This window comes from Neopsephotus bourkii, unplaced genomic scaffold (genome assembly GCF_033783945.1).
Source record: "Neopsephotus bourkii isolate Nb327-2 ecotype Australia unplaced genomic scaffold, CSIRO-AGI_Nbou_v1 NB_1434, whole genome shotgun sequence".
Taxonomy (NCBI): domain Eukaryota; kingdom Metazoa; phylum Chordata; class Aves; order Psittaciformes; family Psittacidae; genus Neopsephotus; species Neopsephotus bourkii.
This window is the reverse complement of record NW_026901911.1, coordinates 304-21,072: the sequence shown is the minus strand read 5'-3', so window position 1 is coordinate 21,072 and position 20,769 is coordinate 304. Positions and strand designations below refer to the sequence as shown.

General features: G+C 48.0%; 1 protein-coding gene across 1 annotated transcript in view; it reads left to right on the top strand.

Annotated features, from left to right (window-relative positions):
• The window catches only part of LOC133220473 (store-operated calcium entry regulator STIMATE-like), a 37,803-nt gene extending 22,268 nt beyond the window's left edge, over positions 1 to 15,535 (top strand). The window contains exons 5-8 of the mRNA XM_061368639.1: positions 6,258 to 6,370; positions 7,402 to 7,485; positions 8,495 to 8,611; positions 14,922 to 15,535. Of these exons, the coding sequence (XP_061224623.1) occupies positions 6,258 to 6,370; positions 7,402 to 7,485; positions 8,495 to 8,611; positions 14,922 to 15,035 (428 nt within the window). The 3' untranslated portion in view covers positions 15,036 to 15,535. The remainder of the gene's footprint in view (positions 1 to 6,257; positions 6,371 to 7,401; positions 7,486 to 8,494; positions 8,612 to 14,921) is intronic.
• Positions 15,536 to 20,769: the final 5,234 nt, after the last annotated feature.

Below are 20,769 nucleotides of genomic sequence, written 5' to 3'. Positions count from 1 at the left end.
CGTGTTGTACAACAGCTGTTCCCACATCCTGGAGCAGCCAAGGGAGCTGGCTGCTGGTGCTTGAGGAAATACTGCTGGAAACAGCCCTAGCCTGAGGGGGTGTCCTGTCCTTAGTGTGCTTGGCCTTTCTGCCCCAGGACCGGGGGGGAAAGAGGACTGAGGATCCATCTTCACCTGGTCAAGTGTGTGCTCGGGTCCCTTGGTCCAAGCAGGGGTGCAAACCTTTGAACCTGCTGGATCAAGATGACAGCAGCAGTGTCTCCAAGACCAAAGGGACCAGAGCAGTGACTCAGCAAACTGGGGACTGATTCCAGCTGTGCAATCACTTCAGTTCAGATGTAGAACATGCCAGAGAGGGTCTGGGGTGTCCGCTGAACCCACCTGACTGCTCCGGTGCATCACATCCCAACCTCTGAAAACCTGTCCTTGGCCTCTAAGTGAGCACTTCTGTGCAGCTCAGATGCTATTTCTTACCCTCCTCTGTACTTGGTGCTGATAATTACATCCCTTGGGTTTGGAGGTAGCATTTTGGGGTATCTTAAGAGGTGTTCATTGACTCTTTCTATTCCCACCACACTACTCAGCACAACTTTCAGTGCTCTCAAATACTTGTTTTTCTCACACCCACCCAAACCCTCCTCTTTGGCTGTGGTTGAGCTTTTTTCCTACCTGCTCAGTGCACACACAGTCCCCAAATGACTGTAAATAAAGCAGTTTGGCAGCAGCATGTGAGCTATGCTGACAGCTTGGTACATTAGACAGAGTGGATTAAAACTAATCCTGTTGTGTGGTAGCAACTCAAATACCTCGGGCAGAGCTGCTTTTGCTGTATGAGCAGCTGGGCTCCCACACAGAAGAGGAATATCTGAGACATGCGTTTGGATGAGGTTCTGGACACTGATGGTCCTAAGTATGGATCAAGGAGGTTTTTCTGATGGTGGGGAGCACCAGCAGTGCTGCTTGAAGAGCAAAGTGTAAATGCAGTGTGTGCATCCTTTGGGGTGAAGGAGGATGTTTCTGTCAGGGTGGCTATAAGTGGGTTTATTAAGCTAAAAAGGAGAGGATGATGAAGTCAGTTCAGAGTTGACATGTCCTTCCTATTGAGCTGGGGACAAGAAACTGGAAGTGTTCAAAGGGAGCATGATGCATGTGATCTCCTAAGAGGTGTGATGTGGAGGCCGCAAAGTTCCTCTGGACCAGTTCTCCACTCTTCTACGAGGAAAGGGAAGCTCTGGACACAGAAAAGGAGAGCTGTTTGGGGGTTTTCTTTGGTGTGTTTTAGCCTCTAGGTAGCAGATAGGGTTTTGCTGGCTGGCAGTGTTACGTGGCACTGACAGTCTCGTTGGTGCTCACCTAGATTTAAGTAATGGAAGCACTTCATGCAAGATGAATCCTCTCCCATTCACAGAGCAAGGCACCTCTGGATAGTACTGTATCTGTTAAACACATTTAAGTTGCATCTGAGGATGCTTCTGACCATCTTGCTGTAGGAAGTCAGCGCCTAAATTTAGGTGTGTGGCTAGCTGATGCCAGCTCTCCAGTTTTGCTTCCTAACTGTGGAAAGAGGTGTGGCCAGTCTGTCTCATGGGCTTGTCCAGGGACCACACCAAAGGCTCCCTCTTCCACAATGGGATGCCAATAGGTGATGATTTGTATGTTACTGGCATTAGTCAGAGTTAGATGAATTAGTGGTGAGTGAGACTTAGATGATGGCCATCCTGATGTGGATCAGTGGTCCTTCAAACCTGCCAAGGTAAGGAGCAGCCACCTGACATCCTTGGTTAAACAGGAAAGAAACCACTGATTTATATCAATTTAATATATGTATGTATGTGTATTTACATATTTATATATATTGGGGTGGCATGGTTTAGTGTGCGGTGTCCCTGCCCATGGCAGGGTGGTTGGGACTAGATGATCTTAAGGTCCTTTCCAACCCTAACTATTCTATGATTCTCTCTCTGTATATACACACACATACACACTTGCAATCCCATGGGATATGCTGCTGTTTCATTTTCATCTTTGTCCTGAGTTATAGGGGTGCTGGGGAGGGACTCTTCATTAGGGACTGTAGTGACAGGACAAGGGGTAATGGGTTAAAACTTAAACAGGGGAAGTTTAGATTGGATATAAGGAAGAAATTCTTTACTGTTAGGGTGGTGAGGCACTGGAATGGGTTGCCCAGGGAGGTTGTGAATGCTCCATCCCTGGCGGTGTTCAAGGCCAGGATAGACGAAGCCTTGGGTGGCAGGGTTTAGTGTGCGGTGTCCCTGCCCATGGCAGGGGGTTTGGAACTCGATGATCTTAAGGTCCTTTCCAACCCAAACTATTCTATGATTCTATGATTCGATTCTATGATTCTATATTGGTACAAAGCAGCCTCCTGTCCTTGGGAGACCAAAATGCAATCAAAAGTAACTGTAAAGGCACCCACTGATTGTCCTGTCAAGGGATGGAGAGGGAGTCCCATCTAATTCTGTGCTCCAGGATGGATTCCTGTACAGGAACACCTTATCTCATAGTCTGAAAACGAAGCTCGGAATGGAAAAGAAGGAGGAAGGGGTTGTAAAACTAGCAGGTTTGAGCTGGTTAAGGTGATAGAGCAGATGGCCAAATCTGGCCTCTCCAGAGGTTTGTAGCTCTCTTTCCATAGCTTTCCGCTGTCTACCCTGGGCATGTAAGAAGTGCTGATGCTCCTGTATCTGTGGAGGAAGCTGACAGTGTCTTCTTTAGGTGATGCAGAAAAGACCAGAGTGAAAAATACTTGTATTTGAAGCTCCATGTTGTGATGGAGGCACCTATGACAAGGTGGATGTGGTGGGTAGGAAGAGGTACAGGTCTGTCCTGCCCTGCAGTTCAGGTTTGCTGTACCACTTGCATGTACCCTGTAGAGTTAGCCAGGGAAGCTGGCCTCACTGGGGCACAGAACTGGGGTTCTTTAGATGGGGTACTGCAGTTGCACAATAAAAACTGTTCTCTAACAAAGGGAGAAAAGGTTTTCCATTTCCAAATGTTGTTCAAGAAAACTCACACTATTTGATGGCTTGCTTCTTAAATGAAAGTGAAGGGCAAAGTTCTGGGGCGAGGAGCTGTTAACCCTGGAGACATGGGCAAGTTCTAGGGTGGTTTAAGAAGCAGGTTGTCTTTTCTAGTGTCTGTATCAGCCTGGTTAGCCAAAACCTGGCTGGGGCTGTCTAGTGCACGGTGTGCAGAACCAACAACTATATTCTCCTGTTTGTGATGATGGCAGGGGGCTGGAACTAGATTATCTTTTGGTGCTTTCCCACGCAAACCATTCTATGAATGGCAGTGACCTCCTACCACCAAAGCAGTGTGAGGGGGTGCACGTGTTTGGGAGAGATCTCAAACTTGCTGCTGCTTTGTGGGCACAAGGAGATGACAGAGGGAAGTGACTCACAAGTGCCAGCGTGACTGCAGTGCAGAAGAGCCGACTTGCAGAGGGTGCTGTGGCTGTTTGCCTGTATCCCCATGGGGGGCAGAGCACAGGTGACAACACAGAGCGAAAGGGGAAGAGTTCAAACGCAGGAAGGACACGATGGATGTGTTTGTTTTCACCTGGGTTGTTTGTACTTGGGTCTCTGATGGGTGATGTAGGAGCAATGGTCAGTCTTGGGATGCAGGGCAGAAAGCAGCACTGTACCTAACCTGTGGCAAAGACAGCGAGGTACCGACTCTGTCAGAAGAGGCTGTCCATGCTTAAGGAGGATCAAACCTCTTTGATATGTTCTTTAGCTGCCTGTAACACTGCTCCTGTCTCCTCCTCAGACCACCCAAGGAGCTGTTGCCTCTATGGGCTCTGCTGTTAGTGCTCACACGTAACCATCCTGCCTCCCTCCTCCTTCCCTCCCTCTGTGCCTGCTGGTCCGGAGCTCTCTGCTTGCTGCCCTCAAGCTCAGCAGCCTCTCTGCACCGTTGGCCCTCCCAGTTCATCCCTCCTTTGCTTCCCTCCCAATCATGGCTTGAGCAATTAAAACATTGGGATGCAGGGTTATCCTTGGCACAGAGGCACTAGCTGGATGCCTCTGCTTCTTAGCTGTAGCTTTGCAATGAGGCAGATGTCTTGGTAGGTTGCTAACAAATGGTGGAATAAGGAATACGTATGCCCTTGCTGGGAAGCAGATTCCCCTAGAACTGGGCTTGGTTGGATACCAGCTCTTAGTAAGCCCTGGTATGACCTGCTGGTCTCTATGGCCAGAGCTTATGCACGCCTCTGGTGTTGCCTTCCCCTGCCATGTCTCGACAGTATTGTGCCGAGAAGAGTGGGGCAGAGCTCCCAGCCCCTGCCATCCCACAGCATTGGCATCTCATGGTGGGTTGGGTTCCCTTGCACTGATGAACCCCAATTACAGCCAAATTACAGCCAAATTCCAGCCCAGTCAGTGTTGCCAGGGGTTATCTTCAAGAGGAAATGCTGCAGCTTTCCTAAGCCAGATACTGTAGCTCAGATTTGCAGACCTGAGATATTCTGATGAGCCTGGGAAGAGGATAACCAGCTGGCAGGGTCCTCATAGAGGGCTGAAGCAAGCGCATGTAATAGATATGGCACCATTATTGTTGTTAGCAATACAAGTATGCTTTTACTTATTACTTGGTGACTATCCCATTGGAAACATTCATGTATAATTAGCATTGATTCTTTCTGAGTGAACTGATCTAAAACCCCAGGTGATGGAGCCCCTGTCTCTTGCCCAGACAGTGAGTGTCACATAACCAGCCATTCACTTCGTCAGGAAGAACATTAATTCTGTTCAGGATGGGAAAAGTTATTCTGCTAGTATTGGAAATGGCAACCAAAAGCCTTCAGACTACTGCTGGTAACCAGGTGGGTAAGGTATGGCAGGGAGCAGATTGTAAGTGATGCCTTTTTAGAGAGGAGGGTGCAGGATACTGACTGGTCCTTGTCTAGAGGAGGGTCAGTCCAGGAGTATCTTGTCTTTGGGGATTGTTTTGGGATTAGTTTGGAAGGGATTGAGCCTGCTGCTCTGCTCAAAACACTCTGGAAATTTGTGAGCTACTTCTACAAGGCCGGTTGGGGTAGGGGGAAGAGTTGGAAGGGTCCATCTCTATGGGCTTTTCCTGGTTTGCAGAGGTGAGAAGAAATGAAGTCTCTGATACCTTGACAGAGGGGTGCCAGAGAAGGGGCAAACCAAATGACTGATGCCCCAAAGCAACACGTGCTTGTAAGGAACTGTTTGAGTGGGATGCTTTCTGGGTTTTCTAGCTTTCCCTGTATAAAGGATTTTAGTGGTCTGTGCTTTGAGGAGATGGGATACTTACCCATTGCACAAGCAGAGCTTCTTCCCTTCAAATCCCTGTATCCATCTAGCTCAAAGTAGCTCAACACCATGGGGAGGATACTGGCAATGTCCATCAGCTGCTGAAGGAGAGAGGAAACGTGCATCTCCAAGGCTGTATCTTTTCCTCCAAGTGGATTAGAGCATATTGATTACCCAAACCAAGATTCACAGAAATTGATCCACTCTCCTTATTGCTCCGAGGAATGACTTCTCTATTAAGCACTTGTGATATTACTGAGCCCTTGAGAGCCCAGGAGCATCTGCAAGTGCTGGCATTGCTGGATAAGCACAGGGAACTCCAGCTCTTAAGGCAGAGCCAGAGCTGTATCTCTCCCTTTTACAGAAGCTGCCTGCCTTGTAAGACACTTGTAGGACTTCGGCTCCAACAAAGCCATTGATTTAGGAAAGATGGGTGATGCAGGAGGAGATGCAAGTCAAGAAAGTTATTTGTGGTGGATTTCAGAGGCAGGTTGGTATAATGGAGAGTGGGGCAGGAGGCAGATAAATATAGGTAGTGTTAGCATCTGCTGGGTACATAGGGCTTTTTGAACCATGTCTAAAATCTGTCATTTGCATGTCCTTCAGATTAACCAGAGGTTTGCTTAATTCTTATCTTCATTTCAGAATCAGCCCTAAAAGGAGTTGGAAGGCTTTAGCTTAGAGCTTGGTATGTTTTGATCTTTAGTGGAATAATGACTTACAGACCCGGCAGGGACACTAAACCTCTCTACCCCAGCCATGTGCTCTGACAGCTATAGATGGGAAATCTCTCCACTAGTGTCAAGTTTAGTGTTGAGTACTTGTCTTGCTGCAAAACCTGCAATATGGAAACACTTCCCTGTCTCTAATCAGCCCAGGCATCAAGCACAAGGCAACTCTTCTGCAAGGGCATCTCCTCCTGCCTTCTGTCTCAGATTTGACATGCTGTTTTTGCAGGTGACCCCCCACAAGCTGCTGCCTGGATTGGCCAGTGTGTCCTCTACTTGCTGATAATGGTTTTTGAGAAGACTGTGATTAGCCTTGTCCTGCTTATCCCTGGTTGGACAAAGGTAAGCCTCAGCTCCTGTGGCTTGTTTCTTGTCAGCTTTGCCTCATTAGTGGTCTCCATCGTCAGTCTTCACCACTTACGACTTGACACCCCCCTGTAATCTTTAGCTATTACTTAGGTTTGGGGAAACATGACTTTTTTAACAAACATTTTCTTGCTGCTCAACAGTTACAGGAATAAGATGCTGCTCTTATTTCATTTTCCATCCTTGGAAGGATGGAATGGGCTGGGCTGGCAGCTGAACTACGGCAGTTCTGCTAGGGGATTTCAACATGATCTCTTCAAGTCAGTTTGTGTTAGTGTTTCATGATCCCATGCCTAAAATAGGGGGACCCTTAGAGATTAATTTGGAAAAAACTATCCCTGTAGTATGCTGTCCTCCTCAACTGCTTCCCTATGGCAATTTGTGCAGTGGTAATTGTGTTGTCACAAGTTTCTTTTTTAAAAGCTAAAAATAATAACCTGTGGCACTTGTAGACGCATACTTGGTGGTAGTAGGTGTGATGGGTATAAAAGCCAATTTTGGGACTCAGTGGGTAACTCCAGTTTTAAGTGCATTTACACATAGTGCTCACAAGCTGATGTGGCTTGACTGAGGACTTGAGTTACAGTAGTCTGACAGCACTTATCTGTTCTTGTTCAGGGCTTGTCCTTCAAACCCCAGTAGCCTGCAGTGCTCAGACTTGGATGTGAACATGCTCAGCAGCATGCACTGCTAGATCCAGAGATGCTGCTGGATTCCTCTCCATGCTTATCACATGTGGCTGGTGACCTTATTTTGCAGCAAGGAGCCAAGGAAAGTCCCACTAGTAGTTGTTATGGGTAGTTATGCTGAAAAGACTAGGAGTACTTCTTGCTCTGTACAAAATCACATGTTTGGCAACTGGGCTAAGGGAATAACCCATATTACCTTTCTAAGAGCCAGGACAAAGCAAAGGCAGAGCCCTGTGTAAGACACTGCTGGTGTAAGAAGGCAACCAGTTTGCAGCAGAGCTGTTCAAATAATGCTTCTAAATGGTTTCTCCTCTGCAGCTTCAGCAGATCCTCCTGGGTTACATCCCAAACCCTCAGCTGGAGCTCATCCTGGTCATGCTTGTTGTGCCTTTTATAGTCAATGTAAGTGATGATGCTGCAAGTGCTGGGTGGGGTGGTTTGGAAATCATGGTTCATCCCCATGGGGAGCTTGGGGTTAGCCTGCAGTGGCTGGGACAGGGTGGAGAGGAGTGGAAACAAATGTATGTGTTGTCACAAATATACAGATCTGTTACTGGTGCTTGCCATGGTCTCTCTTCCCAGTTCGTGTTCCCTTTTCCAGGCTGCTGGGTGGCTGACTTTATCTCTTTGAAGAAAGCTGGGGCTCCTTAGTTGAGGGCTATAGGCATGGGGATGCCCCAAACCCCTTTATGTTCCTATAGGATGGCTTGTCAGTGGTGACCTTTGGCAACCTGTCACTAGCCGTTTGGCTAGACTTCAAATTGTGTTGCAGCAAGGCAAAGTGTTCAGGTTGCCTAAAACTAGCTCAGCAAAACCTCTTGAAAGCTCAGTTTTTTCCTGGTTCCCCTCACTCTGAGTAATGCTTGACCTGCTGCTCAGTTCCTGTTAAGATGAGAAGTGAGAAGAAGGCATTAAGATTCAGATGCTCCATGGGCAACGGGCGAGTTGAGCTCTCTTTCAACTCATACCAGGAGCAGTGTAAAGAATGCAGCACTGGCAAAGTTGGGTTTATGTGCCTCTGCTACCACCCTCTCTCTGCCATGTCAGGCTGCATTTCCTTGCCTGAAAGCAAACTCTGGTTGTCAGAGAGCTGACCAGGGGCTGGTACAGGCAGAGCAGATGAACCATGGATGGAGCTTAGTTTGGTGTTCATCTCCTGGTGGAAACTTGGCCTGATGTAGTCTCTTTTTCGCTGGGTCTTTGACAAGTATGGAATCAATATATGGGAAGGGACCTTCTGAATTTGACTTATCCAACCCCCATGGGCACTTTTGATGCGGAGTTAAGTTAGATATTAAATTAGGTTGATCAAGGCTGGACATCTGGAGAAACCAAAAGAAGAATAGCTGTGATTGAATCACTTTGTATTTTGGTCTCTTAAATCTACTAATGTAATTTGTTTCTCCCCAAGGCCATTATGTTCTGGGTTGTGGACAGCTTGATCATGAAGAAATACAAGCAGAAGGACACCATAGACATTAACGGATCCATAGAAACTCCTCGTGCTAGGAGGACTGAGGAATCTCAGGTAAGACCAAAGTGTTTGAGACCCAACTGCAAGCTTGTAATACGGTCTGTGCGCTTTACTACAACGTAACATCATGTTGCCTAGACCTAGGGTGATGCTTCATGAATGTGGGTGATGACCCTGCTGACTTCCCATGCTTGCAGCTCAGGTCAATAGAGGGCTATTTCCTGGGAGGGTCTTGTCCTATGAGCAACACCACAGCCTATGAAGCATTGCTGAAATATTAGAGTCATATATAACAGAATCATAGAATGGTTTGGGTTAGAAAGGACCTTAAGATCATCTGGTTCCAGCCCCTCTTCCATGGGCAAGGATGCCTCACACTAGACCATGTTGCCCATATTGCCCTGAATGATGACAGTATCTTGTGGGGGATGCTTTTGCACTAACCTGGCTGGGGTTGTTGGATTGGTAGCTGAAGCTGTTGCATGTTACACTGTTGCTCTCAACTTTCCTTGTTTTAACAGTAATTAATCTTGGCTTAGAGCTTGCTTTCCCTATTGGTATTGATAGAATCCATTTATTTAGAGGCTAAGGTGTGGCTGGGAATCCATGCTTTGTCAACATTTGGTACTTCTTCAGCTAGTGATGGCCCCTTAGCTGTAGAAAGCTGTATTTTGTGTAGTTTGAGCTGAAGTTATGGTTGGAAGGAATTCTCCAGCCCCAGGAGATGTTGGTGTTAATGACGCACAGTGTGAGCAGGTGGTGGTTTTGCTTCTCATTGACTTTTGGGCAGAGATCACAACCCGAGTCACTGGCTTGAATTCCCTTCCTTCCCCTGGCACCCAGACCTGGTTTCCAAGTGCTCTGTGTACAGCTGTGGTACCCTGCAGCTCACTGCCAAGACGCACTGCAATAAGAGCTTCTGGCATCACAGGTTGGCTCCGGGAGCAGCTTCTGCTGAGGGATTTAGGATGTACAGAAGTATCTTTTGCTCTCTGATAGCTTTTTGACAGAGTAACTCAGCTTTTGTGCTGGGCCAGATGGCCTGTTACTGGTGACAATAAAGCACACAACAGAGGTGATAGTGTTTAAGGGTGTGCTTGGCAGTCTGCACCATGGATTCTGTGTCCCAAGGGCACAGTGGGGAAGCATCCGCTGCTCCTTAGGATGCAGTGTCAGAGGAGGCAGGGAGGGCAGACAGATGTGAGCAGCTGCTGAGACAACTGTATCACTCTTCCTGGCCTTGCATCCAGATAAACAGTGGTAGCTCGGCAAGGTCTCTAGACACATGCAGCTTCCCAAGTGGTGTGTGTGGTAGGAAATCTTTTCCCTCTTCTCTCCAGAACAATAAAAGTGACCTGAGCTGGGCAGTATCAGTGTGACTCGATTGGTTATGCATTGAAGCCAAGAACTCGTACCTAAGACATGAAGATGGATTAACTCTGGGTGTGAACTTGTCCCTGGGTATGGCACAGTCTGGGTTTCTTGGTTGTGACTGATGTTTGAGAGTGGTACTTCCTTAGAAGAGCTAGTTTGGGGTCTGTTCAGAATGTAAAGCTGATGGTAAAGATCTTACTCACTGGATGTGCTGTTGCATTTCTGAAGGTTTAAAATGGGCTAAAATTACGGCAGATCAGAAGGAGGTGACATCTCTACTTGAGATACCAACCTCCTTTCCAGCATCTTGTCTTATAGATGGTATTGCAGTTATTGGTCGTCTGTGGAAATGAAGCTGCTTCACCAAAGAGGTGGGGCAAGAGTTTTGTGGCTTCTAGCTCAGTTTTGCATAGTCTGAAGGGATGATATATGTTAATCTCCAGAAGCTAGGAAAGTCTCTTCTGGCAGCTCAACCAGATGGGTTGTTCCAAATGATAGAAACAGCTCCCACAGTCTGACTCCTGCTGCCAAAGGCTTCTTCCATCTTCCAAGTAATTGAATCCTTTTCTCAGGCCATGTTTTGCTGAGTTCTTCAATGTTCAGGTCATCTGTCCATCTTGAAATCCTCTAATCCATTACTGCAGTGGATCTACTCCGGTAATGGAGCTACTAAGGGGACCAGTTCCTACCTGGAGCAGCCTATGAGGACTGGCTCTTTCTTGCTCAGACGTGTTCCTGTGCCTCTGGCCCAACAAATAGTCTGGGCAGAGAAGGAAGCTAATGAGGAAATACAGAAGTGGGTGACCTGCTTTTCCAACTCTGTTTCTTGGCACTGGGCTTTGAGGTATAGCTTCTGCTCCACATGTCAACTTCTTATGCTGTGAGTTAAAGATGATGTTGGCTGGCTGAGCCCTACAGTTGGATTCACTGAATTTTAGTCTTGAAAGCAGAAAACGAGGGTTTTCTGGGCTAATGCTCTGTTCAAGGGGGGGGATTTCTCCTCTCCCTGCTGCCCACTGGAGGAGGAGGAAGGAGGGGCTGGGATGGTGTCTGTACAGAGCAGAGTTGGCTGAGGCTATGTCCTGCAGTTTATCAGGGTTCATCAGAGCTGTTTAGCAGCAGGCGCCAGCAGCTCCCCGTCATGCTTGAATCTCAACCCTCTGCCTATCTTGCCAGTAGAGATTGTCATAAGTTTCACTTGAGCTAGCAGTCTGTGTTGGGAAGAGGAAGGAGAACAGGAAGAGGGGGCTGAAGTTAACCTGTTAAAACCCCACACTCAATGTTCTCTACAGGGATAGTGGGAAAACTCAGCTTTGTCCTTGGCTTGGTAGATGGAAGAAACCCAGCAGCCAGCAACCTTGACTTACTGCCTGTTTGGCTGCACTGTAGAGAGAAGAACTGGCAGCCTCTTGTGGCCTTTAAGGCTCTTCTGGTGAGCCACAGATGTGACGACGGGCTCTTCCTTATATTGGAGCAAATGCTGAACTTCCTTACACTGAACCCTGAAAGGGACAAAACCTCCCTGTTTATGGCTGGAAGATTTTCACCCTTCCTTCAAAGCCAGTCTTAAGCTTTCTGTTGTTTCAGACTTGCGCCCTGCCTTGGTAGATGTTCATCCAGTCTATTTTCCTCCCCTCTTGTGGGATAGAGAAAGATCCCTCAAGGGTGTCAGCCTGAATCCAGTGCTGTTCAGGCTGGGGAAGTGCATTCCTCTGTGTGGCCCTTAGTTCTCCTTTGTGCGTGTCCTGCTCTTGACCCAAGTCTCTTTCCCTTGCCCTGGCAAGTGCCAGTAAAATGTAGATGTTATCAGAGATGTCTTTGTTTCCTCTGCTCAGGAAAACAAATTTCGTAATGTTTTGTTTGATCTTTTTTGAGCGTGTTTTGTTGCTTTGATTTGGTGTTTTCCCAAGGGAGGGGATGAGTTTCTGCTCCCTTCCTGAAGGATTACATTATTGGAGATAAGTCTTAAAGCAAAACTTGGTCTAATAACAGTGGTACTTGTAAGACCCATTGGGGTGAAACTAGAGGCTAGTTTTAAGGTTGGGAGGGAAGCTAATACACTATGTGAGGACCTGCCTTTGGTCAGTATGGAGTTCAGCAGCTATCCTCATCCCCTTTGCAGGAGCTGTGACTTCTGGCATTCACAAGACTGAAGATGCTGATGAATACCAGTAGCTGTGTTGCTTGCTTTTAAGTATTGAAAAATACTCCAAGAGTGAGTTTGACTTGCTTATTGCTCAGCTGAGCTCATTTTTAAGTATCTCCAACTCGGGGTGAACTCAGATGCCTGCTACTTATGGGGAAGCTGAATGAAGGTGCGCACAGAGGTGCCTCTGGAAGGAAACCATCCCACTTTTCAGTCTTACTGACTTAGGGCATCTCGTGTAAGCTCCGATGCAGGAGGGTGATGGGATGGTACTTAACATCCCCACCAGGCTGGTGGGACTTAACGTAGTGGGGAAATGGCCCTGGAGCTGCTTTGTTTTACAGCTCCCATGTCTGTCAGTCTCTTCCTCTGCCACTGAGATGGCTTGGTTACCTCCAGGTCTGCTTAGATGGAGCACCAAAGAAGCAGGCAGCTGCTTCTCCCAACAGGAGAGATTGGCAGTGCATGGGCAGCCCTGTTTCACTACCATGAACATTGCTGTCTTGCAAGCTGCTGGCCTCCTGGTGTGGGGAGGAATGCATAAAGTATTTGAGGACTGCTGAGTGAGACAGTAACTCCTTGTCCCGGGACTGGGAAACCATGGCCCATTCCCTGCTGTGATCCTGACCTGGATGCATCTGCAGGCAAATTGCCTTGTCCAAGTTCTGCTGAAGCCTCCCAAACTGGAGTTGGGTTTGAAAACAGCATCTGAGGGTATGTCCTGTGACTGTCATAGTGATGAGACGCTGTCTTGTGGTGAAACTGCCTTGGGGGATTGTAGGAGGGTTACATGGAGGGCTGTAGGCTCAAGCAGCTTCCTACAAGCTGTATGGTGGGCAGGTAGCAGCCTGACGGGGTCTGGACGTGCGATGCTTAGTGCTTGCTCAGTCATCTGCACTTGGCTGTGAGAGGATTAGAGTTTGCTGCTGAAACCCACCAAAATTACCAGTTCATCATGCCCCAAAACTCATCTGTTGCAGCCCGTGAGTTCAGTGAGTTTGTAATGCTGGGTGACTAACTGCCCATGTTTTCAGGTTCCACAGCATCGCAATATTAATGTGATAAACAGAGGAAGTCTTTACTTGGGAAAGATGGAAACTTTCCAGTGTGTGTCTTGAACCAGCAAAGAATTCATTGAGACCAGTGGCGAAGGACAAGAGTCTGATCCATTGCTGTCCTTTGAGCATCTTAAGTGCTGCTGTGAGGGTAACAACATCAGATGGAGGGGCTGGAGTGTGCACATGAGGGTGGAGAGGAAATCTTCCCCTGCAGCTCTTCTGCTCCTTTGAAGCCATTGACTCACTGGAGTTTGTTTTTCCTGTTTAGTTGTTTTGTTCCTGTGGTAACTGGCTTCGTGGTGCTGCCTGAGTGCTAACGAGTGGAAGCCACTGAATTCACAACTATGCATGGAGATAGCCACAGATAAAACTAATCCCCTATGCTTCTGGTTTTGTCAACACACAGTGGGCTCTGGGACTGATTGAGCTGTTAGGACAGCCTGCATGTGGATGTCCTGGATTGAAAGCCCATGTAGTGTCCTTGCCTTGTGTCTCTGAGCTGGAAGGCTGCTGTGAGCCAGGCACAGGGAGCATTTACGGTGCATAGGTTTGGAGCAAAGTGGTACCTGCCCCTTGTACCTGCATCTACCATGACCTAATGATGCTCTTTGGGTTCTGTGGTGGGGAAAGGGCTGCTGGCATTGCTTAGCTAGAGAAATAAAACTGGAGACGCTTGACTGGGCTGTTAGACTTGTGCCCCTCTGAGCTGGGACCTCTGGTGACCTGGCCAGGTTTCTGATATGTATGTCTGCTGTTTACCATAAATCCCATGATTCAGCTGAGGTTCTGAGCACTGCTGAGCATGACACGAGCTGTAGCTTAAGGGCTGACTGCACTTCATCTGTGCTTTGAGGCAGCTACTGACAGGGGTAATGGCAGTAAGAGCCGCTTTTGCCCAAATCGGGGTGTTTGAGGTAAGAGGGCTAGGATGGGGTTGAGCAACCAGCAACCTGTCCAGCCATAAATATTACCCATGTGAACTTGTCCTTCCAGCCTGCTGACTGGAATTGGGCTTCAGCTCTTCTGCAGTCAGTGCAGCCATACCCCAAGTAAAATCCGGCCTCTTTCCTCTTCCAGGTGATGTGGCTGGAGGATGTCCCACACGTGGCTCTGCACTGTGCGAAGGCTCCAGGCCGGTGGCAGCCAGTTAGCCCAAATGAGCTTGTTGAAGTTAGCTATTGTGAGTGTAGGTGCTCCTGGAGGCCATGGGCATCCTTCTCATCACGCAGGAAAGCTGTGGCCTTTCTTACCTGGAAGGTGTCAGTGCTCTGCTGTGGTTCCCACAATTCAGACTGCCAGCTAGAAATAAGATGCTCCAGTCTAGGACATCACTCCTGATCCTGCTGGCCATGGCTGCAGCTAACCCTGTAGCTCTGCTTGCTCTTCTGGCTGAGCTCTGGAGATGGCCAGCAGCTGGGGGCCTGGGAAAAGGTCTGCATTTGGTACAGCTTATTATAAAGTATGTAGCCTGGTTTTTATGTACATCTCCACTGAGGATGCAGCCTGGCCTGGAAGTGCCTGTCTGAGTCCTGGCCCATGGTAAACAGAGCTTTTAGCTGTCTCTAAGGTCCCTTCCAACACTAACTATTCTATGATCATCCTGGTGTCTGCACCCAAATCTGTTGTTGGACATACGGTCAAGATGACCCTGAGCACTTAGCCATATGCCAGAGAGGATTAGATCTTGCAGCATCCCCCTCTAGGGATGCTTGACCCCTTCAGCAAGCAGTAACAAGAAGAGCTGAGAACTTCCACTCCATCACCATCTCTCTGTTCTCCCTTGCAGGTTTTACTCTCTCCAGACATGGATTTTGATCAGTCTGAAAGTGACCAGGATGTTTCCGTACTGCAGGGAACAAACCAGAAGATGAAGCAGCCCAGCTATCAAGTGGTCATCTGACAACACTGAGACAAAGAAGGTGGAGGGAGGGAAACAGCACTGTGATCCTTGAGCTGGCCAAGGGAATGCTAGTTGATCCTTTTGCCTGCCTCAGCTATACCTACCTGCAGTTGTCTCTTTGGGATGGTATCTATGCATCCTGTACAGGCTTGAGCAGCATCTGCTTTACCTGTGTGATCCTGACCCACACACATGCAGGCACGTTGGGGTTAGGGCTATGGACATGTACTTCCCCCTGGCTTGGCCAGCTGGGTGTAGTTTTTTGTCAGGGCTAGAGACTGAAATCAGGAGATTGTCTGCTTTTTTAATAGGCAAGGAGAAAGATCTGTCCTGTACTGCCTGAACTGTGACACTTTTATATGCACAATACTCAGAATAATGGGTTTGCAATATGTGTTTAAATGCCTTTAAAGGCATTTAAAAGGTTGTTTCTGTGGATCTGATGCTTTTTACTGTTTTATAAGGGAATGCAGTAAATATCTGACTGAAAACCTTCATAAATGAAATGCCTTCATGTGCTTCATGTTTTGCAAAACCCTAATGCTGTGAAGAGGATGAAGGGGATCTGCTTCCCACAGGCCTCTGAACAGCTACTAGACAGTAAACAGTAAAAGAGGATGCTTGTTGCTAACCCAAGCCAGGAGCAGTGAGGTGAAGTATCTCCATATCCCATCATTGCTGGGGGGTGTCTCTCATTTCTGTCTTCATAGACTCAACTTGCTAATGCTACAGAGTCTAATTTCCTCAAGCTTATTCTGCTTTTGAGCCACAAAATGACTGAAGTGGTAGAACAGAATGTAGGAAAGAAGTTTGCCAGGAGCTGGATCTTATTCACTAAGGCATGAATGCAGAAGTATGGAGGCTAGACCACTGCCAAGCAGAACAGAATTCTTATAACTTGATTGTGGGATTATTTATCTCCTTTGTAAAACGAATCTGTGCATTGTCTCTGGTTTTGACACCCCTTCCTCCCACAATTTCCCTGCTTCAGGACATAATCTGCTTATTAGCTGCCCTGCTTAGAATTCCAGATCAGACTAGACCACAGTTTGGGCCCCTAAGGATCAGACGAGCTTGGGCAAAGCAGATCCTGAATGCTGTGTTTTCTTAAGGCTGTTCATTTCAGCCTGTTTGGATATTTCACTCTGTCCTGAAGCAAAAAGTGAAGAGGTAAGTTCCAACAACAGAGCAATTCTGGTGATTCCAGATCTTTCATTTGCCTGTTGTGACTTTGTAACTAGAGAGCTGATAAAGATGCACCATCAAAGTAAGGCAATGTGTCCACACCAGAAAGCTGATCCTCTGTGTAATCTCTCACATGGAGGTGGTGTGTGCAAATGCTACATGCAGGATGCAAAATGCCTGTGGCTGTTTGTTCAGCTGTTGTAGGACTGGTCAAGGGCAACCCCCAGACCAGTACTGGGTTCAATGATCCCAGGAGGAATTGAGCTCTGCAGTCTAGCTGGTTCTCATGCACTCAAGTGCATATCTTGGCTGTTTACGTGTAGTTGCTGTTCCCTTGATTTCAGTCAATGAAGACCTGAACTAGGAAAAGTTTGGATACCTATGAAAGACAGCTCTTTCTATGATTAGGTATACTGTGTTGGCAAACACTTCTGTAGGTGAACTGTGTATGTAACAGTGACCAGGTCTCCTCCTTGCTTAGGATAAAGTTGGAGGTCAGTAAGGGCAAATGAACAGTTTACCTCCCTTTCCAATCCGGGTGAGTGGAGCCAGGGATTCTACAGGTACATAGCAAATAAGAAACAGACCAGGGAGGATGTAGGCCCCCTCAGGAAGCTCTCTGGTGAACTAGCTACACAGGATTTGGAGAAGGCTAAGGTTCTGAATGACTTATTTGCCTTGGTCTTCTCTAGCAAAGGCTCTGACTGCACCACCCAAGTCTTGGAAGGCAGACGCAGGGACTGTGAGAATGGAGACCTTGGGCCCACTGTAGGAGATGAACTGGTGCGAGACCATCTTAAGAACCTGAACGTGCACAAGTCCATGGGACCTGATGAAATCCATCCGTGGGTCCTGAAGGAGCTGGCAAATGAAGTTGCTAAGCCGCTGGCCATCATATTTGAAAAATCCTGGCAGTCAGGTGAAGTTCCAAACGACTGGAAAAAGGAAAATATAACCCCCATTTTCAAGAAGGGGAAAATGGATGACCCAGGGAATTCCAGACCAGTCAGTCTCACCTCTGTGCCTGGCAAAATCTTGGAGCAGATTCTCCTGGAAGGCATGCTAAGGCACATGAAAAACAACAAGGTGCTTGGTGACAGCCAGCATGGCTTCACTAAGGGGAAATCCTGCCTGACCAATTCGGTCGCCTTTTGTGATGGGGCTACAGAACTGATGGACAGGGGTAGAGCAGTTGATGCCATCTACGACTTGTGCAAAGTGTTTGACACTGTCCCACACAACATCCTTGTCTCTAAATTGGAGAGACATCAATTTGATGAATGGACCACTCGGTGGATAAAGAACTGGCTGGATGGCCACATGCAAAGAGTTGTGGTCAATGGCTCAGTGTCCGGCTGGAGACCAGTAACGAGTGGTGTCCCTCAGGGATCGGTGTTGGAACCGGTCTTGTTCAACATCTTCGTCACTGACATGGACAGTGGGATTGAGTGCGCCCTCAGCAAGTTTGCCGATGACACCAAGCTGTGTGGTTTGGTTGATCCGCTGGAGGGAAGGAATGCCATCCAGAGGGACCTTGACACGCTTGTGAGGTGGGCTGATGCCAACCTCATGAAGTTTAACCATGCCAAGTGCAAGGTCCTACACCTGGGTCGGAGCAATCCCAGGCACAGCTACAGGCTGGGCAGAGAAGAGATTCAGAGCAGCCCTGAGGAGAAGGACTTGGGGGTGCTGGTCAATGAGAAAATGAACATGAGCTGGCTTCAGTGTGCGCTTGCAGCCCAGAAAGCAACCGTATCCTGGGCTGCATCAAAAGCAGCGTGACCAGCAGGTCGAAGGAGGTGATCCTGCCCCTCTGCTCTGCTCTCGTGAGACCTCACCTGGAGTATTGTGTGCAGTTCTGGTGTCCTCAACATAAAAAGGACATGGATCTGTTGGAACAAGTCCAGAGGAGGCCACGAGGATGATCAGGGAACTGGAGCACCTCCCATATGAAGATCGGCTGAGAAAGTTGGGGCTGTTCAGCCTGGAGAAGAGAAGGCTGCGTGGAGAGCTCATAGCAGCCTTCCAGTATCTGAAGGGGGCCTATAGGGGAGGGGACTCTTCATTAGGGACTGTAGTGATAGGACAAGGTGTAATGGGTTAAAACTTAAACAGGGGAAGTTTAGATTGGATATAAGGAGGAAATTTTTTCCTGTTAGGGTGGTGAGGCACTGGAATGGGTTGCCCAGGGAGGTTGTGAATGCTCCATCCCTGGGGGTGTTCAAGGCCAGATTGGATGAGGCCTTAGCTGATATGGTTTAGAGTGAGGTGTCCCTGCTCATGGCAGGGGGGTTGGAGCTGGATGATCTTAAGGTCCTTTCCAACCTTAATTATTTTATGATTCTATGCACAGCACCCACTGCATGCACAGTATCCACAGCACCTGTATCAGTATTTTTGCTAGCCTGCAGCATCAGCACCCTGCTGAGATGCAGAGGGTATTTTTTCCCCTCTGTGACTGTATTAGTTCAGTTTTTAATCTCCTTTTCTTTCCAAGACACATTCTACAGTAGTCAGCTATTTTCAAAAAGTACTACTCAAAAGATCTGTGGACTTCAATGTGATAATAAACCAAGCATTTTTCTTAGAGTATTATTCTAGCTCTTCTGTGGACAAATTCTAAATATGGGGAATTTCTCTGATGGGTGTAACACAGGATGGAGTCCAAAGCAGAAGTTCCCAAGCAGAGAACTGTTCTGTGCAGCCACTCTGTGTGTGGGTGTGCGTATGCACACATATATGCATATCAACATTATCATGGCTTGACTTCGCAAACGAAGATTTGGGAAGGGCTTCACCCATGCTTATTACAAGCGCGCTGATGACTAAGAAGACCAATGTGGGATAGGCAAATCCAGCTACAACAAGCACAGTGAAAGGTCTCCTTGGCTGGTACAGGTGGGGCGCGATTCTTTCTGCGTTGTCTTTTATCCTCAAGACTAGTTCTTCGTGAGCACTCAAAGGAGTCAGCGGCATTATGTATGGTGTGCCTCCAAGTCTCCCGATTGGAGGCCAAGGTGGACCAGTGATGGTAGTCAGTATGGCCAAGGCTAAGGTATTGTTTCAGGGAGTCCTTATATCGCTTCTTTGGGGCACCTCTCTTGCGGCTACCGGTGGCAAGGTCACCGTAAAACACAATCTTGGGGAGGCGGTGATCCTTTATCCCAGAGACGTGACACATATGTACTATACATATATATATATACATACACATATACACAAACAAACATATGTATGTATATATATATCTGAGAGGTGCCATCTGTACCTGAGGTGCTGTGCCTCTCAGCAGTACTGACACAGTGCCCTACAAAAATGACTGTGTTGCTTCTGGGCCTCAGTTATTTTTTATGCCTATATTTTAGATGTTAGCCGAAGCTGCCGACCTCCTCAGGTTGGGGTTAACAGAAGCAGAGCCAGCACCAGCCCTGCAGCTGTGTTGTAAGAATGCCGTCCGAATCCACGGGAAAGAATTGGGTAGCCTAAAGCAATTTCACACTTGGAACACATCTTGGTATTACTGGACATATATTATGCATTTCCAGTGATGCCTCAATGAAAAATTCAGAATCATTTCACACAGAAATGAAATAAAAGTCCCGTGGGTGAATCAATAGCTTCTTTGACTTTTAAGTAGACTGTACGTCTTTGAAGTTCCATTCTTTTACTCGGCGGTGCAGGCGGGGCACTGGACCCATGGGGGACACAGAACTTGCCCCACACGGAAGTGGGCGAGCTGGAGGCTGATACGGATGAAGGTGTCAGTGCTGTTCCGCAATCACTTGATGAGTCCCTTCCCAAAGTCCAAGGAAGGGAGCACGTGGAAGGCCACGTCCTCGGCAGGCTCCTGTGCCAGCAGGTACGAGCACTCAATGGCTGCATAGCACTGTGGGGACACACGACATAGCATCCATATGGGACATAGCATCCATAGGGACAAAGGACACGTGGGGACACAGAACTTGCCCCACATCACACACCCTAAGAACCACTATGCACTGGGACACGCTTCATGTGCTGGTGCCATGCGGCAGAGACCGCCCCACGATGTGGGGCAGGAGTTAGGGGTTCAGACCCACCTCCTCTGGGATGTCCCATTGCGCGTGCTGCAGGGGGGCAGCACTGTATTGCACTCCCCCTTGCAGTGCCCATTCTCTATGTAGCACAGCTTGAACTGGTCTGTGCCCACCATAAACTGCGGGGGGAGAGATGTGGGTATGGACCAATGGCCCCCGAAACCCCCCAAAACCTTCCAGACACCCTACCCGTTGAGTTGTACTCAGCTCTCTGAGGTCATCTACTCGGGTTGAAAGGGCAGTCTTAAGAGGTAAGGCTGCATGACAAGGGGAAGAGTAAGCCCAGGGCAAGCATATGGTGCCCTCTGACTTGCTCAATTGCATCCATGAACTAGCTCTTCGTCTAGCAGGAGGTCTGACTCAGAGAGAGTCACCTGCACAAAGAGCTTTTGATTTCACTTCTTAAGCACCCCAAATTTGCATCTAGCCCATGGCTAGTTCAGCATGAGCTCATTTTCACACTGTTGATTCTC